General features: G+C 38.3%; 1 protein-coding gene across 10 annotated transcripts in view; it reads right to left on the reverse strand.

Moving 5' to 3' along the window:
• Positions 1-4205: 4205 nt before the first annotated feature.
• The window catches only part of GPHN (gephyrin), a 297146-nt gene continuing 279629 nt past the window's right edge, over positions 4206-21722 (reverse strand). For all 10 annotated transcript variants that reach the window (XM_040600164.1, XM_040600163.1, XM_040600161.1 and 7 more), the window contains 6 exons: positions 14755-14842; positions 12607-12680; positions 9835-9899; positions 8433-8536; positions 7127-7223; positions 4206-5217 (listed from right to left, as the gene is read on the reverse strand). In XM_040600164.1, the coding sequence (XP_040456098.1) occupies positions 5084-5217; positions 7127-7223; positions 8433-8536; positions 9835-9899; positions 12607-12680; positions 14755-14842 (562 nt within the window). In that variant the 3' untranslated portion in view covers positions 4206-5083. The remainder of the gene's footprint in view (positions 5218-7126; positions 7224-8432; positions 8537-9834; positions 9900-12606; positions 12681-14754; positions 14843-21722) is intronic.

A 21722-nucleotide genomic window follows, 5' to 3' on the forward strand; every position in this document is an offset into this window, starting at 1 on the left:
AGGTTGGAACATCTGCAAAATGCACAGGCTTTCCTCCCCAAGAATTAGCCAAGAAGTGTCTGCATTTCAATGCTAAGTTTAAATCCAGTTTTGCAACTCACCTTTCTGAGTGGAGGCCAGGATATACTCACTAGAAAACAAAAGTCAAGTTTGAAAAAAACCCCACAAAACCATTGCAGTAAACATAGAAGAAACAACAATGTGTATTTTTTCACTGAGTAAATACAGAAGTTCAGCTGCTGACAGTATGTATCGTGCTGAAGGGGTGCAAATGCTGTGTTTTGTCTTTTGAGACTGGCTGGCTTTAGGAAGGCAAAGGGGGTGCCAAATGATTTAGGAGTTACAGTTCTTAGACATTATTTTCTTCTTCATGAGGTTAAGGCAATTAATTGCAACTTACTGACCAAATACTGCAATAGGAAACTATGCCTTGCCCCTATTCTACAAATTGCTACTTTAACAATCATTAGCTGCTGCAATTGTTCTCCCCACTGCAAATCCTTTGCCTTCACCCATAGTTGTGACTTTGACCACCTTGTCCCCCTCTCCTAGAAATGTCTCTGCTTTCTTTGACTACCTGCATAAATGCTCTTCCCTGTCTAACCTGTAGTGATAAATTTAGCTATTTCATGGAAGTAACACCAGCTGACTTTAGATTCAGGAAGATGACCATAGACATAAAGCATTTAAGCTGAGAGTTTCTTACTTGGAATTTTGGGAAATGTGTAAAATAACCTCACAAAAGAAACATTAGGCTGGGAATATATTCCTGAATCCATTTGGGATTAAAGTCTATTAGAAATGTTTGGAAACTGTCGGCATAAATGACAGTCAATTTCCATGCTTTTTTTCTGATAATAAAAACTACTTTCAGTTTTCCAGCTAAGGCAAAATAATTTTTTTGGCAAATTTTGTGCTTGAGTATTTCAACATCTACCCTCTTCCTTCTTATTCTTAGTTTCTTGTCAGGTAAGAGGCAGAGTATAAGGATCATTACATGACAGTCCAATCTACTGCTTGATATGTAGCCTGATTTGGGCTCTGATTCCTCATGTGACACTCCCCCACTCTCCCACCTAGTTCCTCAGGGGAAGTACAAAGCCATATATCCAAATATACCAAATAAATGTATCCAAGAAGGAGACTGCCTTTAAAACAACTATTTAACTTATTGCTAGTGAATCTTTATGTGTTTCCTGAGATGTTTCTTTAGCATTAACCAATACTTACTTTTTTTTGCTATCTCTCCCTTACTTTGCTTCTTTTCTTGTTGTCAACCACAAATTCAGGTACCTGGAAACATCTTGGTGCTGTTATCGTGTAAGAAAACAAAGCTGTAGTAAGTTTATTTTGTTTGGATGTAATGTACATTTTTCTTGTCTAACACAAAACCTCACAAACAGTTCAGGTGATGGTGTTATTTTTGGGAAGATGAGTAATAGAACGTAACAGAGGGCCATAGGAAGTGCTGGATCATCTTAGCCTGGCATCTGCTTTCCAAAGATGCCCCACTGTAAAGTCTCAACTCCCAGACGTAGTTCCTGCCCTGCAAGTGCTGGCAGAGTTGTCAGCCTGAAGAGCTTTCCTGAGCATGACTGGAGGCAGGCCCTGAACACTGCCTCCAGTGTATGAAGATGACGAGGCTGGCGTGCACCATGCCAACAATGATGGACTTCGAACCAAGGCAACTGGAAGGGAAAGACAGATCCAGTCACTATTGCGGGCACTTCTGTGGTCAGTGCAGGGTATGTGCAGACTGCCTGTGGCCCGAAGACCATCCTTACTGGGCATGAGGCAAGCAGCAAATCTTCTGCATTGACATGAGAAAGAAGACAACCTTTAGCACTTGGTGCAGCGTGGCAAGCTAGGGAGGACAAAGACAACCTGCAGGACGATCCGAGTTGCATATTGTCCTTGAGCAGTATCCAAATCAAAAAGACTAAAGATTCCATGTTAATTAGTAAACTCTGGAGTCATACAGATGTGTAATAACTACCTACAGATCAAAGACATTTCATGTTTAGCATATTTTAACATCAAGATAGAATCAGTGTTGTAATTTCGGTAATTCAAGTCTTGAAATTAGCATTTGGAAGAGGTGAGTCTGTTCTTCCATTTACCTGATCGACTAGAGCTAGTTTTTGTATGTTACACATCCAGGGGTACCATCAAGGTTTTGGTACCAGCTAGCCAGGATGCAAAAGTTGCTGGAGGGTTTTGTAGGTCACTGTAGGAATATCCAAGCTGTATGAATGGGACTTAGAAGATCCACCGCATATGTTTCTACCCACAATCACTCCCATGTATATGCACTAAAGAAAATGATGTAAAAAGAATACTACAAATATTGGAATACCAACCTTATTTTCAGTCACTGCTGGCATTGCTTCTTGTTGTTAACTAAATTACTATTTTGATTGTGCTAAAACCTTATTCAGAGAAGTAAAAATAGTGAAAACATTCCTTAAAATGTTTCCATTTGCAAGTCTCTGTCCTTGAACCAAAGTAACCACATACCTGAAGATCCCTTTGTCCTTGACTTCTTATCTGAAGCTTCCAACCTTCTCTGAAACTGTAGGTTGGGAATGTTAAAAGTAAAAAAAGTAATTTGAATTTATCTATCTATATCAGATTTATATCTATTTATATTACAACAACCAAGGCATATTCCTCAGATTTTAGGCTTGATAGTTGATACATAGTTGTAATAATGGTTTATTATACTGCTCCCAGAGTTCTCTCTCCAACATACTGCTATGGCTTTCAGTGTTAACAAAAGGCTGGGCTGTGTGCCTCTTTCTCAGAAAGTGCAAAGCTTATTTTCTTGCATAAAACTTTGAACACTGGGCAAAGGCCTCTACAAAAAACAGTAGGGTGGCTAAAGCAGTTTATAGTATCGGTGATTTGGACAAAAATTATGTTGAATAACCTCTAAATGCTTTATTTGTTACAATGGTAGTTAAGTGTTACAATGCTGAGATATGGTTTAAATGTAGCTATGCATTACCACAGCATCATGCCAATTCTTGTCAGCCACATTTGTTTTGAGTAATGGTTTTAATGTAAGCCAGACCCAAGATATTTCTGGCTAGGTTTCCTCACATCTCTCTTATCTTTTTCTGGCATCTCCAACTGCATGAACAGGCTTCCCTCAGGTTGTTGTTAATGGTGTCCTTTACAAATTTCCAATTTTCATTATATATGCTGCTGTAATAACTCCTAACTGTATAATAATCCTTTGGATAATAATAGGCAGTGTTCTACATTATTTCTCAGAGACAAGTTAATTCTCTCTTTTCCTTCATCTGTGGTTTTACAGTGTTGGTACAGTAAATGCAGCAGGCATCCATGAATTTAATTAGGTATCATCCTGCTGCTAGAGAGATCACAAATGTGGACATGTAGTCCAGAACAAAGAAATATGGTCAGCAAGTTGTGTTACTATTTTTCTGAATGATCAGTCCCTGGAGTGCCTTTGAACATGGTGCATGCCCACCTGCCTTCAACCTTTGCAATGGCCTGTGCAAGGGAGTATTCAGGCTGTTTCACAGCAGTTTGGTTTTAAAAATAGCCTCAGTGATGCCCTCTGCAGTTATCATAGAACTACAGCTCTGGTCCACTGTGGCAATCAGGATTTAAACCCAGTTTTCTGTGTCCTCCCTGCCTAAGTCTTCAGAAAATACTATAGACAAATGTTCTGGCTTCATGAATGAGTTGATGGGATAGCATTTTACCCATGAACTACAAGAAACAAGGTGTTGTAGGACACTGCTATGGTCTTAATCCCAGATGAAATGTGAAATTACCAAAATACGTAATCTGTTGAGGCCAAAAAAGTACCAGCATCTCATTAAAAAAAAAAAAACCAAACCCCAAACAAACAAGCAGTGCTTTATCAAATTCCATACAGTGCAGCACAAGGGCTGTTTGCAACTGCTATGCAATTTAGAGGGGGGGGAAAAAAAAAGTATTCTCCAGCTTTGACTAGTTCAATTGTAAAGCACTCCAAATGCTGCTTCCATTTTGTCCTTTGGGAGGTCAGTGAGAGAAAGCTCACTTTGTATTTTCAGTTCACTTGTGATACTGTACATGAGGGAAGGCCCTAGATCCCACAGACTATTTCCCTTCCTTCCTGTCCTCTTCCCCCACCCCAAATACCCTCTTAAACTACTACTTTTTTGGTTCAAACAACAAGGCTAAACAGGTGAAATTTTAAATAATGATTGAGGATTTTTTTTATTCATTTAAGTTTCAATATCATTACAGAAAATGTTATGGTACAGAGTTGTTTAACATTAGTTTTATTTCTTTGCTCATTTAATTTCCACACGAATGCTGGTAACACTAATATCTGTACAAGATCAGTCTTTGATTTTTTTTAGTTTTTAGTTCTGTACATTTTTAAATGTATTGGTTAAAAAGGCTGTCAGCACTTAAGGAAGCAATTTTTTTGTTTGTTGAAATAAAAGGTATCCAGTTACTGCCCAAGAGTACTGAGCTGGGTGGCTGCTGGGACAAGAGAGATCCCTGAATGCGCAGCGAGGTGAGAAAACCTCGGGGCTTCATTGGGTTCCCAGTGCAGCCACTCTGCTGTTGGCACTGTGCACATCAACACGAGATACAAGATAAAGAACAAGCAGAAGCTCTCTGTGAAGCGGTTATGAAGCATACTAATAAGGGAAATCCAAGTGTTGTCTACGCTAGTATAAATAAGCAGACAGCCTTGTTTTAAGAGCATAAGTAGTTGTATCTTAAAGATGAGAAAAAACACAAGTTCTGCAGGCACCTACTGCTGTCTACTAAAAGCTACTGCTATTAGAACTAGCATTGAACACACAAAGCAATTGCAAGGAAAGGAAAAAGTTGCTTTGATATAATCAGAATAAATTTCTTTGTTAAGATTTGTTTTAAAGTTTTTTTTTAAAAGGTATTTATTTAAATTCCATTTGAAATATAATTCAAGATGTTGACTATACTGATCAACTGTTATCCAAATCAGAAAAACTAGCTGTGCCGTTGCATATTACAGGATACAGTCAATGATATGTGGACATGCATCAAAGCTTCGCTCTTGCTGGTGACATCATAGCCTTCCAATGACCATGACATCCACCACCTCCCCCTTGTGAAGCTCCACATACTGCTCTGTCTTTGGAGGTAGCATCAACAGTCCATTGGCACTGCGCATACTCATCAGACGACTGCTCATCTGATTCCCTACAGGAGAGCGAGAGAAAAATTTCAGTTACATTTTCAGTTAGTTTCAAACGCTCCAAGACACCACGCAAGAAACATGAGCTGTTCTTACAAAGATGTTCATGTTCCTAACTTATTCATAAAGCTGGGATCTCACTGTTCCAAGGTGGATGGAAACAGAGAACTCTGTAAAGAATTAGTCAGCCTCTCATTGCTCTGGCTCTCAAAACCCTTATTCCCTTGGCTGATTGCTTTCCTGTCCAGCCTTCTACATTATCTGTACCTCATATTTTGTCATAGTAAATTGCTTTTCTAATTTCTAATTAGAATTCTAATTTCTAATTAAAATTTGTAATTTCTAATCCTATCAAAATTATTTTTCAATTTGTATACATAATTCTGACTGTACAAAGACAAAAACCAGCACAATCTGGAATGTTTTTAAAGTAGTTGAAGCCTTAGGCTGAAAAAGCTGATGGTGAGTAAACTTTTTGATAAAACTAAGGCTGCTAACACAGAACTAGCTGTATCCAGCAGATGCGAGCAGAATGAAGATAAGAACCAAGGAAACACTTCCAAGAGAATGAGGTAACTCCAGAAGAAGGCCAGCCCAGTGACAAAGCAAACCAGTAATAAATTAAGAGATCACCACACAGAATTAGAATTAGAATCAACCCAAAGTGATTGGACTTGGGGATTCTGTGCTGGGTGGTGTGGCTATAATTGAAGGGTGTGATCTGGGGTAGGGGTCCCTCTCTAGAGGCACCCAGCTTGAGCTGTAACCTGAGAACTAACAGAAGAGGAATTGGAAACCTTCACTTGGACTTCACATTTTTCAGCAGGATCCTAGGGTTGGACCCTGTTGTGGTGTTTGGCTGCATAACCCCATAACATATAACACCTCAAAAAAATGGGTTTCTTTGGGACACTGAGCTTCTTGACATGTCCTGAAGATAGACGGTATCATATTGGTAGTACTGACAAAAAAGGAAGATACGTTAATAAGTCATGCCCATTAGTTTCTTGGTTTTCAAAGTTGACCGACAGATAAATCATTCCAGACAGTCTGCTTGCTTAAGGAAAGCAGTGGTACACAAGTAAACAGAGTTAAACCAAACACAGCATTACAGATGTAAGTAGTACCTTGACTTACACCTGGAAATATATCAGCAGCTGTGTGATCTTGGGAGTCAACATTAAGAACTTTCTCTGAGTAAACAGTAAGATGCATTTGAGCTAATGTTTTCCCTGTGGAAAGCTGTAAATAGTTCTTTGTATTGAACAATTCAGATGTAGCAAAAAGACAGTTATTGTAAGGACCTGAATCTCAAGAAACTGTCAAGAATTGGTCTTTTAGCAGTATACAACTGAAGTATTCAAACACGGTATTTACCTGAACTGCAGCTGAGTATCCAGAAGCATCCTTAGGTGGAAAACATGACTAATAAAAAGTCTTAGTCTGCTTTAAGAGAACATATTCAGCCTCTTTGATCTCTTTACTTTTCCAGTTCAGCTAGAATCACACTTCTTTTATTTGTATTGTTCCTACCTATGCCCCAACTTGTGTTTGTTTAGTACATGCACATGAGCAAAAGTAAGCAAATAGCCCTGTGAGTGCAAGTAAGCATGGGTGGTTATAAAAAGGAATGTGTGCACATATGCAAGCATACAGGCGTACAGTGTGTGTGTGTTTATAAAGGCAGGTTATTCAGATACAGGAAATTCTGATGGTTAAGTTGGTAAGTCATACCATGACTGAATTTGAAACTAATGTACATGCATGTACATGTACAAGTGTCAGCAAATCAGTCTGTATAAGGAAGGTTATATGAAAAAACATGTGCACATGCTCCGTTGTTTTTAGACATGTCTGTAGAAGGGGAATGACCTGGGTGAGTGTGTCTGTCAGGCTGTGTGAGTGGGTACTAACCTGTACTCTGTGCCCAAGGTAGTGGTTCTTGGTGATGCCAAGTCAGTATGCACCGATGATATTCTGGGCGGGGGTCCAATTTTACGTCACATGATAACTGTAGAAGAAGCAAAGAAAGGATGAAAATGTCACGCATTCAGAGTGCACTGTCTAGGATAACAGAATCATCTGCTCAATTGTTTTTCCTTAAAAACAGTCTGTTTAAAAACTTGCATTTTGAGGTCAGATGGTGTCTAGTACAAAATCAAAAGCTCTGGAAGGTAGAGACTGTGATATTTAAGGGAAATACAACTGTGATATTATAATATCAAAGTGTATGATGGACTCTACGTGCATTAAGTGGAATATTCCAAAGCTTTTCCTTTACTGGGAGTTTAAAGATATAATTTAGTTGGAAAAAAGCTCTATTGTTTCTGGTCTTTGGATTACACATGCATAAAGATAAAATATTAATTCACATTCAAAAATCCTGCTAGCTCTGACAAAAGGGAAGTGGTCAATCTTTGAAATGAAAAGACATATGGGGCATGGCTCACAATGGAATTTAATTGAACACACTGGAAAATTTATGCAAAAGTAAGGATCACTACAAATTGCTCTCTTTTAGGATATTTTAGCTGTGAGGTAAAGAAAAATCTGGATGCCTGAGGAAGTGTGGAAGAGAGATATAGGATAAGCAGTAAGAAAAGTGCATAGGCAAGAACACTAGGAAAACTATAAAAGGTAATGTGTTCCTTGGTACTTTATTTGAATCAAAAATAGAAGAATAACACATTATAATAATGTGCCTTGAATCTATATTACACTGAGTTACAATATCCATGGTTTCTTGTAAGAGTGAAATGAATAGTTTAAGAGATTTACATTGCTTAGAGTAGGGGTCATGTGGGTTACTTATATAAATAACTCAAGATCAGAAAGGCTTTAACATTTGTATTTTCTATTGCTAATACAGAACTACCCAGCTCTTGAAGACATTCCTAGATTACTCTGCATTTTTTTACCACTGGTTAAAACAAATGTTTTGTTTGAACAGGAAAGCATCCTTCCTGCCTGACTGGCAAACAGCTGCTTGTATATCTGTATGTCTTGCTCCATTAGATAGCCACCTAACTCTTAGAAATTATGGGACTGAATATTACCAGTTACAGAGAATGCGAATGTACCTCTGTTTTGTGTGAACTTCCTTCAGTTTGCCAGAATTAGTCTAGGCCTCAGATTCCACAAACAAGACAGCCTTTCAGAGCCCAAAGAGCTGTACTTCAACTTCTTGAAAGACTTTTTAAATAGAGGACAAGGTTCTTACCCTGGCTTTGATGATGGTGGGCCGAGGATCCAGGATTCCCTGCATTTTCCTCAGTGCGGGAACAACAAACAGATTGCAGGTGACAACAGCTGACACAGGGTTGCCTGTAGGACAAAGAACAGTTGGTGGTGACTCCCTCTTGATTTACTCTGTAAAATGCTGAGAGTGATCTCAAGTTTTTAAAGCAATTGCGCTCTAAAGGATTCTAAAGAGCTTTTCAGTGCTATGTACAGGAAACATTTCAGTCAAGACTGGAGTGGTATGTGGCAAGTACACCTGTTGAAAGCTACATTCTCTGGCTGATGGTGTGCCAAAATCCTGCTCTGACCAGAACTGCCCTGTGTTCCTCAGGCCCCGCCATTTGCCTCTGCTCCTCTGTTGCCTTTGTCTTACTCCTAGATTTGTCTGGGGTCAGTGCAGGGTTTACTGAGCACAGGTATAGGTCCTAGCTTATAGGGCTCTTGACTTGTAATTAATGTTTCCAAGACCTACAGAGAAATAACTTTCAATTCCCTAACAGGGTAGCAAAATGCTTTAGTAAAAATTCTGAGGAGAATTCTACTGATTTGTATGTCTTCTCTTGAATAAGAGAGGTGTATGACCAACGTCTGTCAAACACCACTTGTCTTATACAACTGGACTTCCCTAGATGATACTTCTGAAATAAATATTATGATCAGACAGATGCTCCATTGATCTCTCTCCTGGAAGAAAATGTACTGCAGCAACTAAAACAAGAGAGAGAAAAAGCACTAGAGAGACATCTGAAAACCACCAGCTTATCAAGAACAGGATTCCTTGTGTAGCTAGAAATCCATGCAAAGCCAGAGCAATAAGAATAAAAATAAATTCCTCCCGATTTAGGAAGATAGAGATTTGTAGCCAGATCCCTAAGGAAATTTTATTCTGAATTCAGTGATTTCCCAAGGGACACAGCATGCAGGAGGTGAGGCGATGCTGCCCTCTCTTGGTTCCACGGTATGATCATGATAAAAAAATTTCTGTGACGTGTTCCTTGGCACTCCCTCGTATTTTCTCTCCATTTTCAATACTTGAGAGTGGATACACTGACTTACATGCACAGAATGTTCAATGTGAAGGTGGAGGGAGCTGTAGGAAAAACCCACCTCTGTACAGTACCACTTACAAAACCTAAGGAAATTGTTGGATGGAAGAAATCTTAAGGCCTGTACACCAGCAAATTCTGAGGACAGGAACAAGAACCCCTTATTGTTTCCCTGTAAGTCTGCCTCTTCTGGAAATTTCTGGGAAAATCTTACAGGTACCTTCCTTAGGGATGCCAACACCAGACGTAGAGGCATAGCTGCTGTGAAACGCCACTATTCTGGTTCATGTCTGTCATCTATGCACAGCAACAAAAGTAATCCACAAAACATCTTACCTGGGAGCGCAAAGATTATTTTTCTTACGCCATCAATATCCAGGGTTGCAAAAGTTGTTGGCAGGCTATGGAAAAGGAAAATTATTTAAAATCTGCAGTAGACTTTGATTGAACACTATTATATTATTGTTTAAAACATTTGGTAAAGAAAAAAAACAGGATCTCTCTTTTTCTCAGCAGTTCATTAGCACCTGCTGCTTATTTTATACTAGGGGTACAATCCTCTCTTTGTGATGACAGAACAGTTAGTTTTTCTTGGTATTCAGCTATGAAGCTGTAAGTAGATGAATTTGCTTCTGGTGAGGAAACACCTAAGAGCAGATGAACTAGTAATCAAAAATCTAAATCCTGTCTTCATGCTAGAAGCCAATTAACAAAGAAGTAATACTGAAATTATGGAGTTACAGAGCTGTATTTGTTTTCCATAGAAGGTTCTCCCAAATTTTTTGTAACATTAGTGACTCTAATTTCCAGTGTATACAGCAGTAGTGACAATGGAGCAGTATTTCAGAGCAGCAAATGCTAGCTAGTCTGCAGATGAACAAATTCAGTTACACAGGCAGAGCTGCAGTCGGGTAAGACCTAGGTCTATCAGTAAAGAGCTCTCTGCCTTTCAGAGCCACTCCTGAGTGATCTGTAGTGACTTGTTATCAGGGCTGTTACAGTTATGCAAATGGAACAGTAACTGATGGCTCAAGAATGTGGCTAACAAATAAGAAGAACTCGTCCATTAAAAAGTTTTCTCTATACCTATGTTAATATAATCCTTTTAAACATTAGAAATGATACTTTATAAGGAGCAGTAATTCGGCTGAGTTCCTTGGTTTCATCTTAAGCTAACAACTATCACCTGGTCAGCAGATGCTAGTTGCTCACCAGCAGCAACTTTGGAGATTTGCCACACTTTCACCATTACAACCTAGTTTTGTACCTGCTAGGACTAATCAATATCCTATTTTACCAGGGAAAATTGGTGTTGGATGTTTTTGTTTTAAAATGTCTCTAACATAATGGAAACTATGTGCCAGACCTCCAAATCTTATAACCAGTGCACAAACTGAGGTACAAGAAAATCTAGTTGCTAATTCATATTTACTGGAAACTCTGAACTGTCATATGAAATTTCAACACCATCACTGGTAAAATCATCCAGTACTTCCTTCTGCCAGTGCTGCTAGATGAGATACAACCTTACATTAGCTCAGCAACTTTCATAATCAAGTGGAGAAATGGTAAACCCTAGGCATCACTCTGCAGTCATTTAGACATCAAAATACAGGCATACAAAGCAAATTGTGACTTCATTTTTGGTACTTACTCAAGTCAATTTTTTTCCAATAAAGTAATCACAATTTATATCTAAGGTCTTTTAAGACAGAATTAATAAAAACTAAGACACAGTATTTACTACTGCACTACAGCCAATGAAAATGAGAGTGCTTCCATTCTCAGTAGGATTAGATAACCAAATGTTTTGGTAGCATTTAGAAATACCTTTCTTGGGGCATAAAATGAAAATGGATCTTTGGGGAAAGTAAGATTTCTTAAAGCTTTTCTGACTAGTTATTAGAAGTTTATTGCTACAAGTCTACAGAGGGATCACCAGAAGAAAGAATTACATTTGCTTTCACATTAGCCAGAACCAGAATTTAATATTCTGAATTCTCTAAATCAGGATATCCGTTCTTGTCAGCAGCAGAGGCTGGAGTGCAGATTTCACTTTTGGGACTTCCCCACATTGGCTGTCGCAGTATGACAGAAGCAGTGAGCAATTTCCATGCCTGGGCTACATCCAGCATGGGAAGAAACATGCTTTCAGCTCACTTGTTCCTTTTATGGAAGGAAGGTGGTGGTAGTAGCAGCACAAGCACCAAACCCACATGCAGTTCTTCACGGGATTGTATGCAGAGACAGTAAAAGTATTTGTCTATTCTCACAGCAAAACCCCACTTTCTGTTCTGCTCCCTGGCAACAGTTACGGGCTAGAGGGAATCATTCCTCAAGGGTGCACTTGGCCTTGGGTTACTGGATGGTGCCAACCTAGCTTGCAAACAAACTGCACTCCATGATTAGTGAGGCAGAGCTGTAGACATCTTTCCACTGCTGTACTGCGAAAGGGAACTCTCTATTTTCAATACATGTAGTTTTCATTTTCTCTACAAAGCACACTTCCAGTCTCATTAATTAGCAGTGCTACAGCAAAGAAAGCACTGCTGAAACAGTTTTCTGAAGAAAACTAAATACATAAAGGATTGTGTTTACTTTAAAATTGCTGTGCTCAATATGCCAACTGGATAAAACTTTGTAAATTAACTGTCATTCCACCTCTCTCAAGACTCTGCTTGTTTATAGGAATATGACTTATGCAAATTTTGAAGTGAAATGAGATGTTCATTATGCAAACCAGCACCCAATGTCCTTGGATTTCCCAGTTATTTCATAACTATGTCGATATCTGAGCTCTGTGATCACACTGAAGAGTGTGGCAATATTTATACCATGCTGTTTTCCCCCCCAGTCTCCAAACTTGGTTTGCCATAGTTATCAGAGAATTATCTCTTACTGATAATAAGCAATCTCTCTGTTCCAGTTAATTTTACCCATCAAGATGATGACTAATCCAAATAGGACTGATTGTGCTTCTTTTCCCATATATATCTACCATGTGGTTTACCGTATATGTTGAAAACTGAAATCTACTGAAACACTTACATAGGATATTTAGCCCAATATAACCTCCATCTATGCTGCCTAAGTAGAAAGATTTCTTACCCTGGTTTCATAAAAACTCTGCCAAAGTGAATCTGTGCATGAAGATCAATATCCAGCACCTGTTTAAGATAGTCCTGTTTAAATAATAATAAAAAAATCAATTAAGTAACATCAAAGTGGCTTACATCATCTAACCATTCAAAGCAATTAATTAATATCAAGTGAAGATGAAAGACTTCTCATATCCTGAAAGTGATACAGTCCAGTGGGGTATTTCCGGTATTTGGAAGAAAGTATTTTCAAAAAGGAGAGGTGAAGAACAGACTCATTTTAGGTGCCAAACCTGACTCCATGAGGACACAGTAATACATTTACTTAAAAGTCAGCTGCAGTATCAGAACCTCAAAGGACACCACAAATACCTGCTACTCAAACATTCTCTATGTCAAAGGTGGAAGAAAGCCTTTATGGTTCAAAGTTAAGGCTTAAAACCACTTTTGCCATGGAAGCTATCTAGCAGTAGAGTTAGAGATCTCCTAGTATTTTTGAAATCAATACTGTACTGTAGAAATCATAGCTTTCCAGGATATTGTAATTATTGTAATTTCTGGGGGACATGGTCTAATTCACAGTAGTCAGGTTTAACAGTCCTTAGAAAGGAAAAACTGTGGGTGGCTTGTGTGTTCAAGTTAAATGATTTTGCATAAAAACGATCAATCCAGTTATTAAACTGAATTACTTGTTTAGTCTTTATTGAGAATTGCTGTGCTTGAAGATTTAGTTTCCTGTCTGATCTATTTAGTATAGACACGGGACGTAACAGTCATCTGTGAAGAGAGACTTTGGAAGCCGTAAATCTGAAGCTCCCTTGCAGCTGCCCCCTATTTCTCTCTCTCTTTTTTACAGGTGTGTGTTTTGTTGTTGTTGTTATTGGTGTGTGTGTTCAAATACTTGGAAAGCAGCAACTTTTTTCAGCCATGCATGAATTCTCAATTATTGATTGCATTAACCCCATTTTTACTTTCTATTTACTTTTAAAATGTTCACAGTTACTTCACTGAAACTACCACAAGCTTACTATCAGGGGGCTAACCATCAGTGGAACACAGAGTCTACTGACTTCATGCTGTTGCCTCAAATTCAGACTGGGGAGAAATTTGCTAGAAGGCATAAATGCCTGTAAGGTCATTCAGCAGTCCAGACACTTCCTCGTGTTCCTGCATCTGCACTATGTCGCCATGTTCCCAATTTAAAGACCAGCACTTATCCTTTATTATTTTTCTAGGAATACTGAGGACAATAATGGGATTGAAAGTAATTGGCATTGGTTTTAACTAGTCATCCATTTTCATGATGTATCCAACAATATGATTTCTACTCAGAAAAGTGACAAAACCAGCACTTGTTTGCCATCTCCTAATGACTGTCTTTAGTATCTGTTATAAAAGGAGAGATGTTTCTTTTACCTGCCAAACTCACAGATTCAGTCTGGGATCAAAAAGTAATCTGAGTTTTCCTTCGCATAAGTCATGAATAATAAATGTCCTGCAGGTTCATCTACGCCCCACAAGCATCTGTGTATCCCTATTTTCTTTGATGGTTTTGGCACAGGGATTATCAACAGGAACTCAATCAACAATTCTGTTAATGATTCAAAAGGCAAATATATCAGCTCACTGTGTCTCATATGTATTGCCTCTGTAGGACTATCAGGTGCAAAATGCGAGAAAACTATTTTTGTAACAGATACAGGTTTGGTATATTCAGGAAACAGATCTGCTGAGCAAGAAAAAGCTATTTATATACTCGGGTTGCTTTTTGAAGCACTTTCAAAGTAGCTTTATTCTATCTACATTTTACCTGCTCTAAGAATAAAAAGAAGTCTTTTGCGCTCATGTGCTATTAAAAAGCACCTTCCTCATCATAACTACATAAATAATTCCTTAAATAAAACCACACTGCAAATCACTCACATCAAAAATTAAAACATTCCCTGTTGTACTATGCCTACTATAGCCCAGTAATAAGAACAAAGAGAATAAGGATAGCAATGATGACTATTTTCTTAATCAATTCACATTTAAGTGTTCCCAAAAAAGTAAGATCCCTTTTTAATAAAAATTAATACAAAGGTAAAAGCTCTGATGACAGACTCTGGCTTGAAATTCTTACACATATTGTAGCAAGTCATATTTAAATTTAGCATACCTTTTCCCCCATAGATACACCTCCTGATGTAATGATCACATCAGCACGGCTGATACCCTCATTCAGTGCATTCAGTAAATCATCTGGGCTACAGAAAAGAACAGGCAAGCAGATTAGTGGCATGGAACTATTACAAGTTGTAGTTTGTAAGTAAGTGTCTGTGTGCACACATACAGATGTACATACATACATGTGTTTTACGAAAAAGATACAGCTCTAGGGTAATACAAGATCTTTTCCTTCTTAAGACTCCACACTGCCCTATTCAAGATCTGCAATCTCATTAAGCAAACACCACAGCATTTGGCACCTTTCTGTCTAAGAGCTTTGCAATGGGAACAGTGGGATACCTCAGGTCGCGGCTGAAGAACACTTAACACAAATGTCTACAAGTATGTGGTCTGCATAATAGTTAGCAATACAGATTATGATTTAGGTGAACTGACAGGGCTATATAAAGGGACCTGACACATGAAAATTAGTGGCCACCAAGCAGGCTGCAGTACTACCTGTCCGGCCTATTTGATGTGTGCAAAAATGGGAAGAAGGCTTCACTTCAAACTTCTATCAGTGAAAAGTGGGAGTAAATCCTTTGTTTATCTTCTCCATTAGAGGGCTCTGCAGCAAAGCCAGCTGCTCATCCACTTCATCTTGAAAAATCACAATCAGTTCTGTTCAAGCACCTATTTACCTTCACAAGAATCAGTGTAAGGGGAGCTGTGATGTTCCTCCATACAGAGTATAACTGCGAAGGTGAAGGATAGAAGCTGAGCATATTTCAGTTGTGGTGTCTTAACTTTTTTTTTTTTTTAAATCTATCTATCTTCTAAACTGGAAACTTTGAAGTGGGCATATTACCTATCTAACAGCAGTACTGATGTTAATACAGAGCTTCAAGGCATGCAGTGGAAAAACTCAGTAATATAACTTATCCAAGACAAGGAATCCAAAAGAATTTCCAATATATTAAAGGCATGCTTTGCATTTAACATTTGTGAACTGACCAGAAGCTGACCAATTGCTGCAGCTGCATGTAATGTTCCTTCAACAGTACGTTTTTACTTTAATGATCCTGAAAGTTTTTCATGGGAGGCTGTTTCTTTGTAGAATGCAATTGAACGCATGGGCAATAATGCTAGTGACTGTATAAAAGTCTTCACCTGGAATACAGCACCTCAGTTAAATGCCACACTACAATCATGAAATGCCATAGTGGGTTACCAAGGCTTTGCAGGCTGTAAATGGCATGTAGGCTGTCCTTTGGGAACTTTGGCTGTGTTTAACTAAAAGACAGAATCACTACAGTTATTTTAGGGGTTTGAGCTGGAAATAGGAAAATTAGAAATACTATGCTGGCTGACCTTTCAGAGACTAACAGAAACTGTGTGTTTCAAAAGGTCTTGGAGAGAAAAATTGTTTCTGCTGATCATCCTGTCTTTGCCCATGGTTTAGTGAAATATAGGCAGCAGTTAGCATTATGTGGTGCTGTGTGCACTACAATTTACATGACACAAGACTGTACTCCCTCACTGAGTAGATACTTCAAATGCATGCAGCCCTGCACACTCCTCATCTCATCTCTTCACCTGAGAGGAGTATCCTGGAGTATCCTCAAGTATCCTCTACCCTGGTTATGCCTTGCAGGCAGAAAGACTCAAAGCTTTCTCCACCACAGCCAGTAACTGATGCAGCATCTTCTTTGGCATCACAGTGTGGTTATCCTGCAAAACTTTTCTATTTGTCCTGGGTTACGTTGACTCCAGGACTGCATTGATTTGTGTGAGGTAGGCAACAAACTGCAGCAGAAAGAAGGGCAGATTGCTGGTGCCATACAGTAGGCTGTAATCAACCAGACAGAATTACACACTACCATTTTTTATAAGGAAACAGTGGCTGCAGATACTGTGTAATGCCTCAATTACTTTTGGTTAGGGTACTGGGGATCTTGCATACTCTAAATGGCTTGTAATGAATGGCTGAACTCTGTTTTCTTTAGGAAAAAATATAAAACATATGGACTCCAGCAAAACCATCTCCTCCTTTGTTCTTTAGGAAATAGAGACATTTTCTCGGCTGCCCCTTCTGAAATCTCAGTATCATTTCATCCAAAAACCAGCACAAGTCCTCACTCGTTGTTGAAGGCAAGAGGAAAGCAAGTTGGCTACTGTCAGTGTCTTCTTCAGAACCAACTGTTTCATATTGATTCTCTAAGTAGTAATCTGTATGTAATAAGATATTGCTTAAGACTATTACAGAATTTGTAATAGGAAAAGTCTCTCAAGATCTAAGTATTCCTTAATCTGAAATGCAGCAAGGAATTCATTACACAGGTTGATACAGGCCTTTCTGAAGCTTGACGACAGTCAGACGCTCATACCACTATTACTAGGCTAAGACTGCTTTCAGTATATTTTTCTCATTAGGTTGTGATGAGCCGAGGACCTTATCTGGAGCTTGCTCCAGGCTGTTTCATTTTATCTTGCTTAATTATTTGAAAGTTATTCATAGGTAGCAAGACCACCTGTCTGGGGACATCCTAATTCTGGATTATGAAGCGTGCTTGCTTTTGGTTGTGGTTTAAGAATAATGGAAAGAATAGTGAAAAGCAAACGGGTCTGTATTTAACCACTGTTAAATAGAATGGAAGTACTCCTACTTAGATACCAAACATATATATAGCTATGTGTGTTTTTATACATAAAATTACTTAACAAAGGAAATAAAACCCAAACCCAAAATAAGTGCAAGCTCACAGCAGCTGAGGACTCAATTCACACCTTTGTTTATGAGAGTAGCACACCACCTGAATAGTTCAGCATACAGTTTTTTTATTACATGCTATGTAAAAAGTTGAAGATTTCTGGATTTGGTGCATTTTTTCAGCATTTCCAGTATAATGACCTGTATAATATGCCCCTTTACCATCTGTATAATGCAAGAAGTTAAAAAATTCTACCACTCAAACTTTATACAACCAGTAGCACTGCATATCATCTTTAGATAGTTGCAAAATGCATTGAATTCTTCCAAAATGAGAGATGTGACAGAAATTTCATTGTAATAAACTGAATGATTATGCTGGTTTTGTTTTCATTCTGAAGAAAGGAGACATTTACAGAATTCCCTCCTTTGCCGAAGGCTTCTCTCTTTTTGCCATGTTTGGCACAATTTTTGTAACTTGGGTCTGTGTAAATTTCTAACCTCCTTTAGGCTCATAGTTCCATGACACTGCAATTAACACAAAACACTCCATACAGGAGTCACCTGCTGTAATCTTCAATCAACACTGTAGCAAACATTTTCTTTGCTTTTAGTGGATTGTAATGCAGAGAGTTATCATTCACATTTCATATTAACCATATTTGATCTAATCAGATAACAAGATACTACTTCTCATTTCATTTGTTGTATAACAAGGAGCAGCTTCTCCTTTGGACTGACAAGTAAAGGGAATAAATGATTTAAGACTATTAACTTCTGAAAGAACAGACAAAACTTTGGCATCTGAGCATAATGACATGATGAAGCTGAAAAATAACACTCACTGTCTGAGCAGGTACAAATCAGAAACTGTATTCTGAAGCCCTGGCCATTGCTAGGGGCAAGACATTGGATTAGCTAGACTAATGGTCCAGTTTACTACAATAAATCCTTTAAAATATCTTTCTAAAAGTGCTATTCTTGGATTTTTCCCCTTAATAGGCAGAACTGTAACAGGTGCTCAAGTATAATGGTGAATACCTTAATCAATATAAAGTAGATTTTGATGGGAAGTCTCATTTCCAGATGGCAAAACTATTCATTTCACTTGGTGGTTTTCAAAGGCAGAGGGACATTATGCACAAGAAAGGAGTGTGCTTTCCTAACATGCTGCAATTTGTTAATAAAACATACTCTCTTTATGTGTCAGATCACATCCCACTATCTTTTGAAATACAACTAAGAAAATTTGTTCTATAAGGACTACATACAGTTTATGAAACTATTCATATAGGTAAGTAAGCACAGATCCAAACTTCCTCTCAAGACTAGAAATCCTCATCTACAGCAGACTGTGACTGTACAAGTATTGTGTGTATTGTACATATATTTTTGAATCTGCAGACATAATGCTTTGCATAAAGAGCCCATATACTTTTAAGTGTATCTTTATATTCTCTGCTAATTTTGCCAGTCTGGTAAACAGTGTATCTACTTTACTACTCAATTTCCTGACCCTCTTTTTCAGTTTTATGGAACAGAATGAGCAATACAATCTGGAAATTAGTTGGGGGGTACCTGTTGTATAGTGGCAGCAGCATGCATAGAATCCTGGAAGCGATGCATGACATTGCAGTTGACATGCCACTTGATTTCATTAATTTGAAGACAGGGCTTGCAGAATAGCAGTGTATGAGAGTAGGAACACCTTCTGGATTCATGAAAAATTAAAAATCCTGATTATCAAAGCTAGTTTGTGGAAAACTGTTATACAGCACTTGATTACTAAGCTGTCTTTGAACTGAAAAGATACACAGGAGCTTAAGAGTTTGAACAAGAAAATGATGCAAGCCTCATTAAAATAGACATCAGCCATGCAGAAGAGTTTTTCCTTTATTGCTTTCAAAAGAAATAGCTACACTACAGTCAAGACCAAAGAATTCTGTTTTAAGTGCCATTTGAAGTACCCTAAATTACAGTGTAATTTTCTTTCAAATAGAAATCAACATCTGTTAATTCACTTCTGTTGATCCTATTGTTGTGCTTCACTGTCATTAATTATAAATCTGTCAGCCTTTTCTGTGACACAACCCTTAATACCAGCAGTTTGATACATGCAATTAAACTGCTCAGTTTTATAATTTAATTTAGAAAACAAATAACAACAAATGGTGATCTGCATCACCTACCACTCTGCAGTAAAATGAGTGATTCCTGTAGAATTGAACCGTAACGTTTAGTTAGGACTGACTTATCAAGCCACTGCCACAGCCACAGCACAAAATCGATAGTCCATTACTAATTTCCAGGACCACTTCCACCAAGTTCTTTGCCACAGTAGTCTCTTTCATTCAAATTAACCTCATTACCTGACAGTCTTTTCCAGTCCTTGTTGTTCATTGCCATATACAGCTATTACTGCTGGGTGACTAATAACACTTGTGATTGTTGTACTCTTCTATGCATCAGCCCAGGCTCTTATAAACCCAGGTCTTCTGGAAACCTGTACTTTGCAGAATTTTGCAGAATTTGTGCATGCAAACCACCACATTTAGCACCTTAAACCCACGTGCTTTACAGATATATTTGACACAGATACAGAACGATATGCATGCACCATAATGCACCAGTTGCATGCAGAAGTGTCTACTGTGAGTACAAAAGCAGAGCTGTTTTACCTTATTTGAAAGGATTTCAAGTATTTCAGTTATATGCTGAAATAATTACCCCTTCAGACATGATTCCTCACAAGATTCAGAGGAGCTACAGAGTCCTGACATGCAGTGAAACTGAAGTGCTAGCAGTGATCCTACACCAGTCACACTACAGATGAAAGGAGACCAGCTGCTCCTCTAAACTACAGCAGTTGACTGCACACTTCAAAAGGCTATGTGCCATCTGCAGGTACCCCGAGTTTAGCACATTTTGGCCATGCTCACACAAACTGGGAACAGTGATTTGTGCCAGTTTTGCATCTTATGAGGTCTCTTTTCTGCTAAACAGATGTCCCAGAAGAAAAGTTTTAACTAAGGTACTAGGACCTGCTAGAAGTTCCCCTTTTATGCAAAGATCCCAACCAAACTTCTAGTTCATCAGAAAAAAGAGACACCTCCAAAACATCAATTTACCACAGTAAAACTTTCATCAAAAAACCCAGAGACTATTTATTGTAGTCAGACAGAGATCTCATCAAGCTCAATGACATTTCTGTTTGAGGAAAGATGGGATATGGATTTGGTCCTTTATGATTAACTCTCATTTTTCTTCTTGTGCTCATTCAGTTGAGGTGACAGATTTCAAAATGAATAGATGAATGCAGCTAGGCATAAAGACAAAGTCTGTCACCCACTTCTCACCTCATGGCCAAGAGGAATATTTTGCATATCAGCAATTTGCAGGATGCAGAGTAGTGAGTAGATGCCATACTAATTTTAGCCAACTAAACCCCAGCTTCTGTAGAATGTAATATTGAATGTATTTCAATGTATTGCAACAAATATAATACGACTGAATGTCTGAATGTAATAGAAATACTGTGTTTTGACTAGTACGGCTTTTAAAGCAGGAGATCCGGTTTTGATGATGTATGTAGGAACATATGGGCACTCTTCTGAAACTGTATTTGTTTCAAAATTCTCCAGTGTATTTCATCATGTTCTCATAAGGTTTCTTCCTTCTACCTTCTGTGGTATTTCCGTGAATCACTTTGAACAGATGCAGTATGTTTTCCCTAAGAACACAGGCCAGCTTGTGAGGAAAGCTGGAATAATTTACAGTAGCTTTTGGCTTGTTCAACATGACCATGTAAGTTTTGTCTATCTGATAGCAACATAAAAGAATCTGTCTTTGTTACTTTTTGCTGCTCCTTTAATTGATGCTACTGTGAATAAGAACACTATTTTGCATAGTATTCTTTTCAGTGCTACATTTATGAACTCAAAGACTTTGATTAGAGGTCTTCAACTCTTTTGCTGAAGTTACTATGAGATCTGCCTAATGCCTTCAACCTTTTTCTGATTCTGGGTGATAAAATATTTTACTCCACTGTTTTCATGTACTGTTTCAGAAGACTCCCACTCGTGTATATGCCAGAATGACAAAAGACCAGAGGGGTCAGAAAAAGGGATAGCCATGGGAATGCAACAGGAAAAGGTCCCATGTGGTAGAAGCCAGGTGCTTATGTACTGCTGAGCACATTCCTCCGTGAGGGCATTACACTGTTGATGGTTGGGTCCTGTATTGCATTCTTGTCTGCTGCTTGTTTACAT

This window comes from Falco naumanni, chromosome 7 (genome assembly GCF_017639655.2).
Source record: "Falco naumanni isolate bFalNau1 chromosome 7, bFalNau1.pat, whole genome shotgun sequence".
NCBI lineage: Eukaryota > Metazoa > Chordata > Aves > Falconiformes > Falconidae > Falco > Falco naumanni.